Source organism: Rhinopithecus bieti, unplaced genomic scaffold (genome assembly GCF_001698545.2).
Source record: "Rhinopithecus bieti isolate Rb0 unplaced genomic scaffold, ASM169854v2 scaffold_6481, whole genome shotgun sequence".
Taxonomy (NCBI): domain Eukaryota; kingdom Metazoa; phylum Chordata; class Mammalia; order Primates; family Cercopithecidae; genus Rhinopithecus; species Rhinopithecus bieti.
In genome coordinates, this window is record NW_016805314.1 from 3,537,796 (window position 1) to 3,557,230 (window position 19,435).

The 19,435-nt window shown below is 44.4% G+C and overlaps 1 protein-coding gene across 3 annotated transcripts in view; it reads right to left on the reverse strand.

Annotated features, from left to right (window-relative positions):
• Positions 1-19,435, reverse strand: part of LOC108529690 (uncharacterized) — a 178,030-nt gene that overhangs the window by 144,691 nt on the left and 13,904 nt on the right. The window contains exons 4-5 of one of the 3 annotated variants that reach the window (XM_017872157.1): positions 18,781-18,886; positions 10,032-10,124 (exon numbers count right to left, since the gene is read on the reverse strand). The exons of 1 other annotated variant lie outside the window; for it this stretch is intronic. In XM_017872157.1, the coding sequence (XP_017727646.1) occupies positions 10,032-10,124; positions 18,781-18,886 (199 nt within the window). Of the gene's footprint in view, positions 1-7,298; positions 10,125-18,780; positions 18,887-19,435 lie in introns of those variants that run through there. One more of the 3 variants, XR_001885623.1, reaches the window with a different exon arrangement.

Genomic DNA, 19,435 nt, shown 5'->3' on the forward strand with positions numbered 1-19,435 from the left:
CCAAAAGACACAATCCAAAATGCCATAGTCTCAAATGTTGAAATCCTGAAGGAGCAACATCCCCAAATCTAAAATCCCGAAAACCACGATCCCAAAAGATTAAAATCCCAAATGTTGAAATCCTGAAAGTTGAATTCTAGGGAAAAGAGTGGTGCATTTTCAGTTGTATGAAGAACAGTTTCACCATGTTAGGTGGCACTATTGCCTTGCTATCGTCTTACTCGGGAATTAAGAAAGGTTTGAGGAAGTATGTATGGGTGCCAGGTTGTCAAGGGGTGGACATGTGGGCTGGATGTTAGATGTCACTTGGACCTGATGAAGGAATCCCCAGAGACCTGACAAAGCCCTCCCTTGGGTGCATCTTGAGGTGTTTCCAGAGGAGACTGGAGTGTGAGTCTAGGTGGACTGGGGAATCCTCTGCCCTCAATGCTGGCAGGTACTATCCAGTCAGCTGGGGCCCAGAGAGAACAACCACAGAAGGTGAACTGCTCTCTCACTCTCTGAGAGCTGGAGCAGACTTTTCTTCTGCTGCCTTGGACATCAGAACTCCAGTGCACTGGGTTCTGGACTCCAGAACTCATGGCACCAGTGGCCCCAGGGTCCTAGTGCTTTCGGCCTCGAACTGAGTTGTGCCATCAGCTGCCCTGGCTCTGAGGCCTTCAGACTTGGACTGAGCCAACCTAGAGTCTCCAGCCTGCAGATGATGACCTGTCATGGAACTCCTCAGCCACCATAATCATGTGACCCAATTCCCCAAATAAATCCACTTTCCTTTCTCTGTCTCTCAATTTCTCTCTCTCTTTCTCTCTCTCAATTTCTCTCTCTACCTCTCTCTCTCTCTGTCTTTTCTGTCTCTCATCTATCTGCCCACACATACACACATATCCTATTGGATCTGTCTCTGGAGAACCCTGGCTAACACAGATTTGGTACTGGGGAAGCCAAATATCATTCCTTCCTACTATATTCCCTATCTTGCTTCCTTCATTCTCTTACAGGTTTTACCTCCTCGATAAATACCTTGCATAAAATCTCCGTCTCAGGCTCTTCTACAGAACTGGACCTAAAACCTATTTTACTCATAATGGTAAATGGAATAACAGCTAATAACTATAATAATAATAATAAAAAGAATAATAGCTAACAGAAAATAATAAATAGAATAACAGCTAACAACTACTGAGCACTTAATGGAGCCCAGGCCCTGATAACCCCTTTCTTGCATTATCTCATTTAATCCTCNCTGTTGCCTGAAGGTGGGTCAAAGCTGGCTGTGCTCAGAGACCTCCACTGGGTCATGCCAAGGCTGGACCCCAGCTTTGGCCTCACAGCTAAGCGCCAGGCTCTCCCCTTGCCCTATCTTGTGATGATGATCATAATCCCAAAAGACACAATCCAAAATGCCATAGTCTCAAATGTTGAAATCCTGAAGGAGCAACATCCCCAAATCTAAAATCCCGAAAACCACGATCCCAAAAGATTAAAATCCCAAATGTTGAAATCCTGAAAGTTGAATTCTAGGGAAAAGAGTGGTGCATTTTCAGTTGTATGAAGAACAGTTTCACCATGTTAGGTGGCACTATTGCCTTGCTATCGTCTTACTCGGGAATTAAGAAAGGTTTGAGGAAGTATGTATGGGTGCCAGGTTGTCAAGGGGTGGACATGTGGGCTGGATGTTAGATGTCACTTGGACCTGATGAAGGAATCCCCAGAGACCTGACAAAGCCCTCCCTTGGGTGCATCTTGAGGTGTTTCCAGAGGAGACTGGAGTGTGAGTCTAGGTGGACTGGGGGAATCCTCTGCCCTCAATGCTGGCAGGTACTATCCAGTCAGCTGGGGGCCCAGAGAGAACAACCACAGAAGGTGAACTGCTCTCTCACTCTCTGAGAGCTGGAGCAGACTTTTCTTCTGCTGCCTTGGACATCAGAACTCCAGTGCACTGGGTTCTGGACTCCAGAACTCATGGCACCAGTGGCCCCCAGGGTCCTAGTGCTTTCGGCCTCGAACTGAGTTGTGCCATCAGCTGCCCTGGCTCTGAGGCCTTCAGACTTGGACTGAGCCAACCTAGAGTCTCCAGCCTGCAGATGATGACCTGTCATGGAACTCCTCAGCCACCATAATCATGTGACCCAATTCCCCAAATAAATCCACTTTCCTTTCTCTGTCTCTCAATTTCTCTCTCTCTTTCTCTCTCTCAATTTCTCTCTCTACCTCTCTCTCTCTCTGTCTTTTTCTGTCTCTCATCTATCTGCCCACACATACACACATATCCTATTGGATCTGTCTCTGGAGAACCCTGGCTAACACAGATTTGGTACTGGGGAAGCCAAATATCATTCCTTCCTACTATATTCCCTATCTTGCTTCCTTCATTCTCTTACAGGTTTTACCTCCTCGATAAATACCTTGCATAAAAATCTCCGTCTCAGGCTCTTCTACAGAACTGGACCTAAAACCTATTTTTACTCATAATGGTAAATGGAATAACAGCTAATAACTATAATAATAATAATAAAAAGAATAATAGCTAACAGAAAATAATAAATAGAATAACAGCTAACAACTACTGAGCACTTAATGGAGCCCAGGCCCTGATAACCCCTTTCTTGCATTATCTCATTTAATCCTCACGATAACCCTGTGGGATAAGAACACTATTATTGCTAGTTGTGTTCGTTTCCTGGGGCTGCTCTGACAAATAACCACAAACTGTGTAGCTTAAAACAACAGAAGCCAATTCTCTCACATCTCTGGAGGCCAGAAGCTCGACATCAAGGTATTGGCAGGGTTACACTTTCTCTGGAGGCTAGAAGGGAGAACCTGTTCTTCGTCTCTCGCGGCTTCGGTGGCTGTCAGCATTCTTTGAGTTGAGTCTACCTCCTTCCAGTCTCTGCTCCACAGTCACAGAGCCACCCCCTCTTGTGTGTGCCCCTCTTATAAGGATACGCGTCATTGCACATGAGGTCCACCTGGATCATACACAGCAAGCTTCTCCTCTCAAGATCCTCACTCACGTTCTTTTGCTAAATAAAGCAAGGTTCACAGATTCAGAAGATTAGGAAGACGACATATCTTTTTGAAGGCTATTTGTCCCACTACACCCATTTGTAGATGATGGGAGGAAAAAGGCAAAAGTAAAAGAATAATAAACAGAAATCACAAAATAAGACAGATGAAATACATTGGTAAAAACAATAAATTTAAATGGAAAGGGCATCCGAGAATGGAATAAAAAACACTAACAAAATATAGCTAAATGTGGTTTATGGGAGACACAGAAATTGAAGAGAAACTGAAAGGAACAAGATTGAAAAGGATATACCAGGCAAATACTACTTCAAAGAAAATTGGAGCTGCTATAATACTGATAAACAAAACTGACCTTAAGGCAAAGGCATTAGTAGGAATGAATTGGAAGTATTAGTCATGATCGGTTAGGTTAGGCTGCAATAACAAACAATCCAGAGGATCTCAGTGACTTGCTTCTTACTCATGCAACACACCTGTCTCAGAGTGGGGAAGCTCTGCTTTACCGTACGTTGACCCTTGGACCCGAGCTGATGGATTCGTCTCTATGTAAAACAAAAACTGTCTCATGGAAGAAGAAAGAAAAAGATATTATGAAGCAACTTCTGGTTCTTAAGTCTTCTGTTTGAAAGTGATGCTTCTCACTTCTACTCAGATGTCACTCCCCAAACCAAGTCACACAACTAACACTTATGTCAAGGAGAAGGGAAATACGACCTTCCCTTAGCACAGGGAATAAATATTTTAGCAATGATGCAGTCTACCACAATGGGCCACAGAATAGTGATCAGCAAAACAATTCACCAAGACATTGTAACAATTCTGCTGTTTTATGCAAATAATAATTTAGCCTCAAAATATTTTTAAACCAACAAATTTGCACATAGGAAATGACAACTTTACAATTATACTTGGAGATTTTAGGATGTTTGTTTCCCAAATGAGTAAATAAAGTAAATTAAATTTATAAAGATATTAAGTATAAACATACAAAGGAGTATTATTCAGTCTTAAAAAAGAAGGAAATCCTACAATTTGTGACAACATGGATGAACCTAGAGAAAATTATGCTACATAAACTAAGCCAGTCATAGAAGGACAAAACTGCACGATTTTATTTATATGAGATATCTAAAATAGTCAAACATAGAAGCAGAGAACAGAATGGTGTCGCCAGGGACTGGAGGGAGGTGGAAATGAAAAGGTGTTACTCAATAGTTATAAAGTTTTGGTTATGCAAAAGGAATACTAAATATGCAAAGTAAGTTCTAGAAATCTTCTGTACAGCATAGCACTTATAATTAACAATACAGTATTGAGCACTTAAAAATTTGTTTAGAAAGTAGATCTGTTTTAGCTTTTAGCTTTTTTATTTAGCTGGTTTTTACGCTGTTTTTAGCTTTTAAAACAAGACGCACCCAAAGGAGGGCTTTAACAGGTCTCTAGGGATCTCTTCATCTGGTGAAACTGACACCTAACACCCAGTCCACAATGTTAACTGCTCTTGACTCCTTCAACCCCCACACACGCACCCAAAGGAACACAAGGAAACTGGGGGAAGTAATTGATATATTACAACCTTGATTCAGTGATGCTATCTTGCATGTATGCATAATAAGTTCAAAGTCATCAAACTGTGTAGATTAAACATGTGCAGGAGGTTTTTGCATATCAACTATGCCTAAATAAGACTGTTTTATGAAAAGACATTACAGAAGATTCAAACAACAAAGTAAGCAAGTTTGAGCAAATAGACACAAATATAGAGTGCTGTGCCAACAAAGAGCTTACAGGAAACTTTCATAAAAATAGAACTTGAACTAGCACAGAGAACATTTCTGAAAATTTTAAAGTATAAATATCTTATAAAACAGATTTTTAACAAATTGTAATTAAATGAAAACTAGCAATAAAGAGATAAACCAAGACAGTCAAAACATACATATGTTAGAAGTTTCAGTGCATTCTTTAATAATCTTTTGAATGTAGTAAGTCACTGCTAATAAAATATTTAGAATTGAACAACAAAAACATAATGTATTAAATCTTATAAGACAAAGCTAAAGTTGTATTCAGAGGTAAATGTATAGCTTTAAAATGCATTCACCAGAAAATGAAGATTGAAAAAATACCTAAGTATCAAGAAGATTAAAAAGAAGGTAACACCCAAAGAAAACTTCTAAAAAGAATAAAACCTGAGAAAAAATTAATGAATAGAAAAGAATCAGAACCAATAAGAAAGTCCAACAGGTTTGTCATAGATATAATGAATTTATAAAAATCAATTGTGTTTGTATATACCAGCAAGGATATTTTTAAAATATTTAATAATTCTTAAAGATAATGAAAGAGTACAAAAATGTTAATGGTGTAGAGGAATAATAATAACAAAAGATACATATTACATTTCTGCTTAAAATAATAAAATTTTATTGAAATATATTAAAGAAAACACAGATGAAAGAGGTATGTCATTTTCACAGGTGGGAAGATAATATTATGAAACTCAATTCTCAATTTAATCTATTAAGTTTTGTAAATTGATTCATCTATAAATATAATTTATAATACAATCAAAAGCAAGCATGGATCTTCAAGAATTATGAGTTAATTCTACAATAGAGAGAGAAAATCAAAAATTGACTAAAACTTTTGAAGAAGTACAAAGTGAAAGTAATTATTAAATCAAATATTAAGATATCATGAAGCAATAGTTAAGACAGTGTGGTGTTGCTGCAGAAATAGGTAAAACAAAACGGAGCACTGACAGAACCTAAAATATAATGAAAATTGGTATATGACAGAGTGATTATAAAAGGCACTCAGTAAAGTATGGGATAAAAACAAATTATACTCCTCACCCCATATTCCATATGGATTTTAAAACTAAATACAAAAGCAAATCTTTAAAAACCTTCAGAGAAAAATTCAAGACACTAGATGACCTCAGGGTAAGGAAGGAAGGACTGCATCAGACACAAAAAACACAAGCCATAAAGAAGTCTTCACATTACAATGGAAATCCTATGAACATCAAAAGTTGTCGCACACAAATTGAGAAGAACCACATACGAGAAAAAGGCATATGCAAGACATACAATTAACAAAGTATTTATATCCGGAATATATTAAAATCCCAACTCAAGAAGCAAAAGGAAAAAAAGAACCCCATGGAAACATTGGCAACTGGAATCAAGAGGCAATTCATAAGAAAAAAAGCAAAAATGGGAAATGTCTGAGAACATGGCCAACTCCACTATTAATCATAGAAATGCAATGTGCAACAGTGATCCACTATTTCACATCCATCTTTGGCAAAGATTAAAAAGCCGGGTGATACCAAATGTTGGTGAGAATATGGAGCAAATGGAATGTGCAGCTAGGCAAAATTAGAACAACCACTTTGGAAAGGAATTTGGCCAAATCTAGCTGTGTTGAAGATGTGCACAGCCTTAAGATCTAGCACCTGCAGTTGTAAGTGCATTCCCTAGGGAAGCCCCATGTGTGTCTTGGGAGGCATGCATGAGAAGATTTACTGCAACACTTTCTGTAATTGAAAAAATCAGAAAACAATCCAAAAGACCATCCACAGAAGAATGGATAAATTGTGACATATTCATGAAACAGAATAAGCCACAGCAGTGAAAATGAAAATGTTAAACTGGCCGGGCGTGGTGGCTCATGTCTGTAATCCCAACACTTTGGGAGGCCGAGGTGGGAGGATCACATGAGGTCAGGAGTTCAAGACCAGCCTGGCCAACATGGTAAAACCCCATCTCTAATAAAAGTACAAAAAAATTATCTGGGCGTGGTGGTATGTGCCTATAATCCCAGCCACTCGGGAGGCTGAGGCAGGAAAATCGCTTGAACCCGGGAGATGGAGGTTGCAGTGAGCCAAGATTGTACCACTGCGTTCCAGCCTGAGCAACAGAGCGAGACTCCATCTCGAAAGAAAGAAAGAAAGAAAGAAAGAAAGAAAGAAAGAAAGAAAGAAAGAAAGAAGGAAGGAAGGAAGGAAGGAAGGAAGGAAGGAAGGAAGGAAAGAGAAAGAAAGAAAGAGAAAAGGTTAAACCTACAGTCAATAACATGGACAAATCTAAAATATATAATGTTGAGTGAAAACAAATGTTGTGGCATTTTTACAGAATAAAACCAATTATATAAAGTTGAATGACAAGAAAAATAATACTTTATAACATCAATGGGCATGTTAAACACAGAAAATTATATTTAATAAGAAACAGATTTGAGCAGTGGTACCCCTAAGAAAGAGAAAGAAAAGAATGTGATTGAGGAGAAGTATATGGAACTTCAGTGAAATATAGGCAAAGGGAAAACGTTAAGATTTGGTAAATCTAGTTGATGAGAATACAGACATTCGCTCTATTATTCTCTTTATTTGTCTGTACATCTGCAACATTCCATAATTCTTTTAAAATTAAAAAAATATAAATAAGTAAAGACAAAAAGTAGAAGCTTTGTCCTGAGCTTGCTGCTACAGGGAGCAGTGGCAAAATTCTCATTCTCTAAAGGTCGCAGTTGACACGTGAGGAGAAAAAGAATAAGGTCCTTCCACTCCCAGGAAAGGGAGTATAGCTGGACCCCATAAGAACTGGAAAGTGGTCTCCTCTCTCCCTTCCTCCAGTTGGTCTCAAATGTCTACTTTCTATAAATTGATTACCTTATTTCATCTCTCCACCATGGGTCTTATATTTTCATGGGCCCTCAAAGCACCCTAGCCCCTGGTCTATTTGGCTTTTCAACTCAAGAACTTATACTGACCACATCTCCGTGTCTCCACTCAAATTTCTGAGAGTATCTGATTATACCCTGCTAAGTCCGTGGGGTTTGTTGGCCTTGGGTCAGATGCCTACTTCTAATTCAATTTGCTTTGACTGAGAGGAAATATAATAAAAAAGGAGCCCTTTTAGGGGTTTGTGGGCAGGACAGGATTTCAAGAAAGGTTTAGATAAAACACATACCTCCCCACCCCGTCCATCAACCTAATTTAAGTGGTCAGGAATTAGAACAGGAGCCTGCACGGAAATAAGGAATGTACGTGAGGCTGAATCAGTCTCCTGTGGTCTTTCCCACACTACTTCTTGAGTGACCATCTGAAGAGTTGAAAAAAAGATAATTGCTCACATCGGATTCTTGTCATGGACAACAAACTCAACGAACATATGAAAGCCAGATGGAAAAGTAGCCTCGTACAGAGGATGGGGGCGGGGAGGACAGCTTTAGAGCTTGTGAGGACACTGCTGGCGTGCAAGATGAAAGAAGCCAAATGTGACCCTGAGGCTGGCCATGGGGGCAGCTGGCCCCGATCAGAACTCACCTTCTCCACCCCCCAATCACTTAGAGGCTCCTCTTCCAGAGCTCTTCTCTCAATAAATGGCAGCATTATTCATCCACTAGCCAGATCCCTGGGCATCATCCCCCTCCCTTTCCTCTCGTCCACCCTACAGCAACATCCTGTGGCTTCTACCCGCTATGGGCTTCTCCATTTTTGCCACATGTTTCCATTTGTCACTGCTGCCTCCCACCTGTTTCAACCTGCGTTTCCCTCTCACCTAGTCTTCTGAAAGAGCTATTCCCAACTCAGGTAGAGGAATCCTTCAACACCACCAACCCAATTCATGTTCAGCCATCATCACTGCATCTCCACAAGGGGTCAGCCGGTGGGAGGAGCACAGGCCAGAGATCGGCCAGGAAAGCCGCAGAGATCCTTGCATTAGCGTTGGGGAGAGATGGCCATTAAAAAAAAAAGCATGAAAAAGATTTTTATTGTAAGTCGGATAAAGTGTTCTGAAGGAAAAGCTCCATGTACTTCGAGATTGCTTAATCAGGGAAACACAATTTCAATGGAAGCAGTCAGAAAAGACCTCTCTGAAGAGTGACTTTTGACCTGATGGAGTCATGGTTTCCTCCTCAAAGCTTTCATCACTTCCCCTTTCTGACGATACAGATAATCCAGGGCAAAGCCAGATGTAATCGGCTTCTGTTTCCCTTCCTGTCTAAATCTGTCTTCACTTTCTCCCCAGCTTTTCCCTCTCCGGCCACCCTGCTCTCTGCTCCTTGAAGATGTCACTGAGGAAAGACCTTCTTGTCCCATTTCCCCCAGCCAGTCGTCATCAGGTACGAATTAAACGTCACTTGCTCTAAGAAACCGTCCCAGAGCAGCCCCGAGGAGGCTCCGTCTGAGTGTGGTGTCATGTATATTGATCCTTCCTTATACCAAATGCTCTTGTAACCACCTCCTCAAAACCTGTTAAAATTCTCAGTTCCATATCTGTAGAGGAATGTCAGTCTTTTTTCTCAGTATAGCCCCAGGGCCTGGCTTATTAAAGATACTTAACATGTAACTTCTACATCATCAAAGAAATAAATGAATGACTTCACTGACGTGGCTTTGTGAAGACCCAGAACCTCAGAATTAGAAAGGACCTCAGAAGTCATGTGTTCTTCCTCCCACCAAGTCAGACATGGCAGATATCACAGTTTCCCCAAGCCTTGCACCTGTCTCCCTCACTCAGCCGCAAGCTCTTCACAGGCAGGGACAGCAGCGTATTCATCTTGGTATCTTCCTCCTCCACAGAATTACGAACCAGAGAGCTCCAAAAGGATCATGATCTCCACCCACAGCCTAGAAACTGTGTGGGACGAAGCCAGCAAGTGACTTCCTAAAGGGATTTCAGCAGAGCCAACTGTAAATAAACCCATCCAGCCTCCTCCTGCTGAATTTCCTCAACTGATTCGTTTCATGGACAGTCACTCCAAACTCGTGGCCACCCCGCCCCACCTGTCATCCCATAGTACCCAAGATTCCCACTTTACAGCATTCCATTTTCTTCCAAGAATTCCCTTCCAGGCATCACACTGTGCCCCTGCTGCTGGTCGAGTGCCTAGAGATGCCCTGGCTCCTCCTCGGCACTGTGATCTGTTATAGGGAATTAACAAGGAGCCAAAGACCAGCACACGTGCACTCGCGCGCACACACACACGTCAGGGAGCTCCAGAGACGGCGTTTTCTTCATTTCCCCGTCTTTGGGGTGGCCTCCAGCTTTAAGTCCTCCACTTTTGGCAGCAGCCTTTCCCTTTGGGAGAAAGACAAGCAACTTTAGAGTGATATGGAAATCACCCCCTAAACATTTGCAAGCCTTGCAGGACTTGGAGCCGGTCCCAAAGCAAATTCAATCAGCCCTTTCTTCCCCCTACACTTGCTGCCTCCAGCTGAGCCCCATCTCATACAGTGAAGCCCAGTGAATGGGTGCACCTGATAAGTCCCGAGAGACCCCAGCCCCATACCAAGAAAAAGAGCGAGAAAGCCACCACGAGAAAGGAGGAGTTGGGGGGGAAGGAAATGGGGCCAGGCCTGGGACAGCTGCCATACTGAGCCTGCTTTTGACAAAGGCCTCTTCCTGCACTGAGAGGGACCTTCAGCTAAAACATGAATTTACACGGCAAGGAAGTGATCCTGCTGGCCTGTGGGCCCAGTTCCTGAGCTTTTAAAGACTGAAAATGTTCAGCTTTTCAGTGTTTGACTCAGAAAGCCCTAAATCCCTCTGCCTTCTCAGATTAATAAATGATATTTGCAACGGGATACGGAGATACTGGTACTTCTCCCATCTCTTATCCATAAAAACCTAATTGTAAAGCATTCACTGAATTCGATCCTCTGATGAGACATGAAATTTCAAAGGATCCATAAAGAGAGGCAGAAGAAAGCCTTCAGTACACAGTCCTATGTGCTCTGAAAATATAACGGTATATGTGTAATTGTGTCTTCCCCAGCAGTAGCAGAATGGGCGGGGCACTGGCAGTAGGAGAGTCAGAAGGACAGGAGACTGACCTAATGAATGTAAGGGCGAACATTGAACCCTAATTCCACAGGGCAGCCACTCACGACAAAATCCAAGGTGTTGTCCTAATCCTTCTTGATACTGATGGTTAAGCAATATCTTTTCCAGCTGTCACATAAACTCCCTGACTGCCGTCAGTACACGCTAACCCAGGATTTCCCTAGCAAAGCTCCCACCAAATCCCATTACATCAAAATAAGTATCAACATATTCGGAGGATTTGTACACCCTTAAGTGAGGTCTCTCACCTCACATTGTCACAGTCTGGGCATCTAAAAAGAGTGAATCCAAGGCGAATTGAAAAACTGGATGATGAAACGCCTCCCACAGTGCAGGGTTAGAAAGCTATCTGTAGCCTTCAAGCAGCAACCAAGTGTTTTGTTGTGTTGAGTTCTGTTGTGCTTTTTGGTTGACTCAGGCCTGTGTGAGAGAAATGGAACATGAGCCTTGAAGCCAGTCCTGAGTTTTACTCCAGACTCTCCTATTTTGTGACGTTAAACCTAACACTTAACTTCTTAGCGCCTTGGTTCTCTGAGGTGGGAATAGGGGTAGGAGTGGGAACCAAAAGAACTTCTTTTGGTTTATAGGTTTTTAGGCTCATAATTGCTATTATCAATGACATTTGTGTTTTGGGAGAGCTGCTGTGTTCTCCACAAAGTCCCTGTGATAGGCAGAAGATCTGAAAAGACTGCCCTGCGCGGGTGAGGTAGTGCGTCACTAGGACCTATACAGCTACAAGAACCGGAAAGCCATATTTGCTTATCCTGACTGGCAAGTGATGCAACATCCTCATGAATAATTCACGATGCTTCAGGTGTAAACACAGATATCATTTAAAGCAACCGAGTCATTTCCGAAGTGTGCTTCGGTGACTATCAACTATGGATTCCTTCTTAGCAGCAACTTCTGATTTCCTAAATAAATCTTCCGTCTCCCAAAAAGAAGACTGAAAGCACATCTCTACTTCCCCATCAAGGACAGTCATCTCTGAGAATGGACAGGGAGGCCCCAAGAGTACTGGTCAGTGACAGTGTCCCACAGGGGGACCTACTCCTGTTGCTGGTGCATTCTCACAATGGAGACACTCCCAAACCCAGGGCCCGTGCAGACAGCTGGGGTCATACTCATTTCCTGCCTGCAGTCTGTTTCACTCCTTCTAGGCCCCTTCTCCAGGAGCCCAAGGATGCAGCTGTGTTTGCACTAACATTCCTGCAGGGGGGAGAGAACATTGCTGCAAGGCAATAAGAGGATGATAATTAAAACAAACAATAAAATGAAAATTTCATCAGCATTTTCAAAATAGGAGTTTTCAACTAGCAGCATTTTGCACAGAGCTGGGACAATTCCATTTTGGCAGACATCCTAAATCCTTTGAAGCCGGGAGACTACCCGTGTCCTTTCAGGAGAGGAGCCTGGCGGGGAGTTCGGGGAGCTGGCCAGGAGAGGCTCATGGCCTGGGTCTTCCTTTTGCAGTGAGTTTGAACTATGCTGCTTTTGCAACGAGATTTTGAGCACTCTGAAGTATCATGCCTCTAAGAGGAAGACAGGAAGGAGAGGGATGTTCACTGGGCCAAACTGGGCCAGTCATCTCTGCTTTGGGAGATCAGACAAATCCAAGCCAGCTGGCTCCTGGGAAGAAGATGCATCCAAGCCAGACAGGACAAGGATGAAACAAAAGCTAAAGAATTCAAAAGGCACAAAGGGAAAAGCCAGCCCTAAGGGCTAGCCAGCTCTCCTTCAGCAGAGCCAGTCAGGCCAGACAGCAGCACGTCCAGGGTTCAGAGCTGGCAGTGTAAAAGAAGAAGGGAAATGGGAAGAGGCCGGGGAAGGGGGAGAGCTGGAGAAGACAAAAGCCCGGGAAGTCTCCTGGATTTTCCAAAATGACCTTTGGTGACCACAGTGAGTAGCCAAGAGACCAAGTTGCCACAGATGGAGTGAGGTCCAGTCCTAAGAAGGCAAATGTCTTTACCTTCTTAACAACCAGGGTCTGCAGCCCAGCTGAACTGTGGCAGAATACAGGGACAGAGGGCCACTAAATGAGGCTCACAGCTGGTGCAGAATAGGAAACCCAAAGCCCCCTCTATAAGGGGAGGCACGCCCAAGTGAAGGCCTGCCAACCAGAAATCTGCCAACCAGAAATCTGCCAACTGTTTTTCAATTTGTTTTGTGTTCCTCAGTTTCCTTTTCAGGTAGGTCATATGTTTAAAAACTGATTTTCATTTGGGAGGCCGAAGCTGGCAGATCACAAGGTCAGGAGTTTGAGACCAGCCTGGACAATATAATGAAACCCTGTCTCTACTAAAAATACAAAAATTCGCCAGGTGTGGTAGCACAGGCCTGTAGTCCCAGCTACTCAGGAGGCTGAGGCAGAAGAATCGCTTGAACCTGGGAGGCTGAGGTTGCAGTGAGCCTAGATCATGTCACTGCACTCCAGCCTGGCAACAGAGCAAGACTCCGTCAAAAAAAACAAAACAAAACAAAACAAAAAAAACCTGGTTTTCAATGCGCAAAAAACATTAAAAAGTAGACAAAGGACATGAACAGACACTTCTCAAAAAAAGACACACAAGCAGCAAACATATGAAAAAATGCTCAGCATCACTGATCATCAGAAAAATGCAATGAAAACCACAGTGAGACACCATCTCACACCAGTCAGAATAGCTATTGTTAAAAAGTCAAAAACAACAGATGCTGACAAAGCTGTGGAGAAAAGGAAACGTTCCTACACTATTAGTGGGAACGCAAATTAGTCCCGCCCCCGTGGAAAGTGGTTTGGAGATTTCTCAGAGAACTAAACCTAGAATTACCCTCTGACCCAGCAATCACATTACTGGTTATATACTCCCCGCCCCACAAAACAATAAGCATTCTACCAAAAAGACACATGGACTCCTATGTTCATCACAACACTGTCCACAACGGCAAAGACACAGAATCCATATAAGCACCCATCAGTGGTGGATTGGATAGAGAAAATGTGGTACACATACACCATGGAATATTATGCAGCCATAACAAAGAATGAAATCATGTCCTTTGCAGCAACATGGATGCAGCTGGAGGCCATTGTCTTAAGTGAGTTAATGCAGAAACAGAAAACCAAATAGCACAAGTTCTCACTTGTAAGTGGCAGTTGGACACTGGGGACTCATGGACAGAAAGATGGAAACAGTAGACACTAGGAACTACTAGAGGAGGGGACGGGAGAGAGGCAATAGTTGAAAAACTCCCTATTGGGTACTATGCTCAGTACCTGTGCAAACAGTTCTGTTGTACCCCAAACATCAGCATCACACAATATACCCTTGTAACATACCTGCACATGTACCCCCAAATCTACAATATAAAAGAAACCTGATTTTTTCTGATTATTATAGCAATATAAGCAATATACATTCTCAGCAAAAAGGAAAAATTAAATATTAATTACCTATACTTTCCTCCACCTCCTGAGATAACCCTTGTTTATACGTTGGTGTCTACTCTACGTTTCTTATATATCTATACAATAGTTATTGTCACAAATTCAAAATCATAATGTACAATCCATTTGTAACCTTCTCTTTCCACCCAAAATATCATGATCACTCTTCTATGTGGCTTGTGTCTCAATCAACACTTATTTATGATGAATGAAATGCACTAAAACTAGATTTGGCCAGAGGGAATTCATCATGTGAATCAGGGACCTCATAGAACCCAAGAAACAGCAGCTGGGACACAGGCTAGCACCGGGACACCTCCCTGACACCCCAGGGCACAGCGTCCTCTCACTGTGTCTGCTCAGCAGTGCTCTCTCTGCAGCCCAGGCCCCTGCTTCTGTGTGTAGCAGCAGGCAGCGGCCACACAGCCCACCAGCTCCACTGGGCTTCTCTCATCCTCAATGCAAAACACCAGCCTACTAAACTCCCAATTCCAAATGCCCAAGGTCCATAATCCAACTGGCTTGGTTTATGTCATCTGTGCACCATTGAAGTAATCAGCCATGGCTGGCGGGAGTGGGAGAGGCAGGGAATTGGTGCGCAGGTCATTAGAGAAGTGGACTCACTTACAAATGTTATTTACTGTTCCTTCAAAGGATATGCCAGGAAAACAGCCTGTATTAGTCAGGGTAGACTAACTGCTACTTACAGAAACCCCAAAGGCTTATTTCTTGCTTGCATCCCAGTCTACTGTGGACCAGTAGGGATGACTGGGGACGGGTGTGGGGATCAGGAGGGTCCTTCAGAGACCAGGGCTCCTTCCGTCCCTGGCTCCCCTATCTTGTAGGGTCTTACAGTCCTCTACTGGACCTTTTGAACTCAAAAACTTAATCATGTCTGATCCATTTGCTTCCAGACAGCTCCATTTGCAAAGCAAACACTCTCAAGGTTCTTTCCTAGACATAATTATAAAATGTGCTTGATTTCGTTGTTTCCTCCCTTACCCTCCCACCTCTCTTGTTCTCAGCGACTGTCTTGAGACCATGTGGACAGTAGGCTTGAATGGGACAGCTACATCCCAATCTGACTTTCTGCCACAGGACTAAATCACTTTCTTCAATTGAAACTCATTAATGGGTCTCTGTCGCAATGTTTCTCTATCCCATTCCTTACTGTTAAGGAAGCAGGCAGCTTTTCCAACCCCTCTGTGGTAGACTGGATTTTCCCAAAACTGGCCGTGGCCATAGCAATCTTGCCAATGTCACGTGTTCTCCCAGAGCCTTGACGCTCAGCCCATGATGAGGTGGAGCCTGACTCCCCTTGCTCTGCATATGGGCTGGCCTTAGTGACTTGCTAACAACAACTGCCATGAGGCAGAGGTGACACCGCCTGACTGCTAAGGCCAGGTGGTAAAGTGATACAACTTCTGCCTGGCCACCCAGCTGCCATGCTGTGAGGAAGTTCAAATGAACCCACATGGGGAGACCAAAGGAAGAAGTATATGTGGACAGGCACTGAGTCTCCAGGCAACAGCCAGTATCAGCCGCAAGACACACGAGTGAACCAGCCTTCTGATAATTCCAGTCCCCAGCTTCAAGTCTTCCAGCAGAGCCCCAAACATTGTGCAGCAGAGACAAGATGTCCCTGCTGTGTCCTGCTGGAATTCCTGACGCACAGATGTCAGGAGCATAAGAAATGGCTTATGCACTAAGTTTTAGGGTAATTTGTTACACAGCAATAATGGTTGGAACATGTTTGATGCACCACACTGTTGCATTCTTCTTACTCCCTTTTTTACATTTCTTTTAAATCAGCTCATTCTTTCCTAACTTCCTTCTTCTTGTGACACTTTGCCAAAGGCAGACAATAGAAGCCCACCACACATAAATACACACACACTGTTAAGGTTCTATTTTCTAAACACTTCCCCAGTGCTAAAATCTCAGGCACATGGTCTCCCTTCCAGATCATTGCTGTGAAGTTCTACCACTTTGCCACAGCAACACAGGACTTGCCAGCCTTCCAGCCTTCTGGATGTGTCTCCTCACCACCCACAGCCTGAATATTAAGCCAATATCCCACGTTTCAGGCATTTTTATTATGAAAGCACCCACTTCTGGCATCAATGTCTGTATTATTCAGGGGAGACTAACTTCGGTAGCTAAGAATCCCATCATTCAACACCTTAATGCTATAGAGTCTTGTTATTCATGTTGTGGTCCCACACATGTGGGAAGGTCACAGCTCCCACACAGACATCTTCTGTCTGGCTGATTCTCCATCACCAGCACTCAGCAGCCTCCCCTGGGTCTTGTGCATCCTGCCAGTATGGAGGATCGTACCGTCAGTGCCTGGAAGTAGCATGCCTTACCTCAACCCACATTTCACTGGCCACAACTCAGTCCTGTGGCCCCATACAACTACAAGGAAGGCTTACGTCAGCTGTGCCCCTGGGAAGAAGAAATGAGTTTGTGAGCATCTAGCCATCACACTTCCACACTGCCCAAAGCAAGGCTGAAAGTCCAGCCACAGTAATGTCACGCTATGTCTCTTCCCTAACTGCCCCCTTCCCAGAGTCCCTGCTCTGTGAGAGCCAGGCCTTCTCAGCAGCTTCCCAGCAGCTCATTCCTACGGTCTTGCTCAGGCTTGTCTAGGTACTACTACAGTGGTACGCGGAACAGTGTACCAGCAGAGATGGCCATGTGCCAACTCCCAGACTCTGTGCTTAGGTCACCTATGGTACGTGGAATAGTGTACCAGCAGAGATGGCCACGTGCCAACCCCCAGACTCTGTGCATAGGTCACCTAGCATGGCAAAAGGGACTTTGCAGCTGTAAGTAAGGTTAAGCACTTTGAGTTCTCCTGGTCTGTCCAGATGGGCTCTATCTAATGACATGAGTCCTTAAAAGAAGAGAAACCCTCCCCGGCTGTGGTCAGAAAGGAAGATGTGGCCTGAGAGATGCAAGGTTGCCAGCTTTGAAGATAGAAGAAGGGGGTCATGAGTCAAGGAACTCCAGAAGGTGGAAAGGGCAAGTGAATGCAGAAAGTGAGTCTGGAGTGGAGCACAGCCCTGCTGACACCTTGACCGTAGCTCAGCTGGACTTCCAACCTACAGAACTGTCTGATGATACATTTGCCTTTTAAGCCCTAAGTTTGTGATCATTTGTTATGGTAGCAATAGAAAACTAATACAGCCAGCGGCTGCTCTAGCCAATGAATTCTGAGTCCCACACTTCAACAACGCAGAGTGCCCAGGACCCCAGTAGGAATACACTTCGTGTTCACAAACTAGCTTCTGCCAGACTCTGGTTGCCTTCTCCACACCCACGGTTCTGCCCCTGTTGTCCTCACTCCCCTGCACCCAAACCTCTGAGACTCAGGCCACCAGCCCTAAGGAGGCACTCTGGGCTGCCCAGTTAGCACATGTTTGCCTCAGAGCCCTTCCCTGCTAAGCTTGGCCTCTGGCAGAGCAGAAAGACCAGAGGCCAGCCAGGGACTGCTGGTGCTCTGCCCAGAGGCCCTAAACCCAGAGTCGGCAAACCCAGCTGCACAAAGACAGAGGGGATACACTGGTGTGTCCTGCACATGACCATGGGAGACATGGCTCTGGGCAGTGCTGGTCAAAATATGACAATGTGGCCACCATTCTCCCCACCACTCTCAAGAACTCCCCTCAAGAAAGGGTCGGAAATGATTCCCCCAGCAGATGGGTGATAGCACAGCACGCACACACCCTCCCTACCATGCCTCGGAAAGATGGGCTCTGTACAAGAACTTGCAGTTTAAGCCAAAACAAATAAATAAACGACGTGTGGAATTTTAGGCAGGCACGAGGTGAAAGGAGGATTATTTGTGTCTTGGGGTTCCCAGGATGCCTTCAATAACAATATGTTACCTGCCCACCTGCAAATGGAGTCTAGACCAGCCATGAAAATAGGCACAGTTCTGGGGGAAGGAAGGGGAACTAGGCAGAAGGAAAGCGAGATAAGAACTGAAGACACAGGGAAAAACTGCACAGTGAAGCTGGAGAAGCAAAGCTAATCCTGCGGGTCAGAGACAGCTCAGGAACTGGGTAATACTCAGGCTAAAGCAGGGGAATCTGTGGGGTGAAAAGTGTGCTTGAACGTCTATGGGTGGGAAGAGAGCAGAGGGCAGCAGGAGGCAGCAGGTGGATGAATCTGTACAAGGGCAAGGCCCCTGTTTCACAGGACTCTGATATGCAGTTAGGCTGCAGTTTCTGTCACCAGAGCAGGCCAGGAGCCACACACACAACTCACTCAGCAGCCTACCCACCCGGGAGACTCTGCTGCTCCTTCTGGAGTCACAAGCTCTGGCAGCCCCCACCTCTCCACTCCTGGTCCCTCCCAGATCCATTCTCTTTGCAGGTTTTTCCCCAGTTCCCAGGGCAACACCCCTCCCACCCTCCACCACCCACTGGATGGGACAGAACCACAGAAGCTTCCCACCTCTGTCCAGTCTTGGGATGTTCTCCCAACAGCCCTCCAAGTCTTGGAGCAGCCTCTCCATCCAGATCTCTGGGGAATTCCTGACACAAGACCATCGGGATTGCCTCTGATGAGCCATAAAAATCGATTAGCATAATTAGATCACACATACTATGATATCATTACGGTCTCCTCTGCTGTCTCGCCCTTCATTAATAAAACACACACTCAAAAATGCAACCATCTAGTCCCATTTCTGCTGGCCCTGAAGGAGGTCCTGTTGGAAAAGAGATGCAGAGACAGTAGGACTAGCTAGTGACTTCACTCTCTCAGCGCTCCCATTCCCTCACCCCTCGTCTTGCTGCACCTGTCTGCTCCAGCCTTGCTGGATGGGGGAGGAGCAGGCCTGCTGGGCACCAGGTCCCTGCGGGAGGAGAACTGCACAGTGAAGCTGGAGAACCAAAGCTAATCCTGCGGGTCAGAGATGGCTCAGGAAAAGACTTTCACAAGGCCAAAGGCACTTCCAGCCTAAATGGCATCAGAAGCTGAGTGGATGTGGCAAGCTTAGCAGCACAGGCAATCTAGAGACTGCGGCAACGGCGACTGTGAAGGAATATTCCAGACTGACCCATAGACGGCAGTATCAGGGGAAGTGAGAACTGAAGGCGCCTTACAC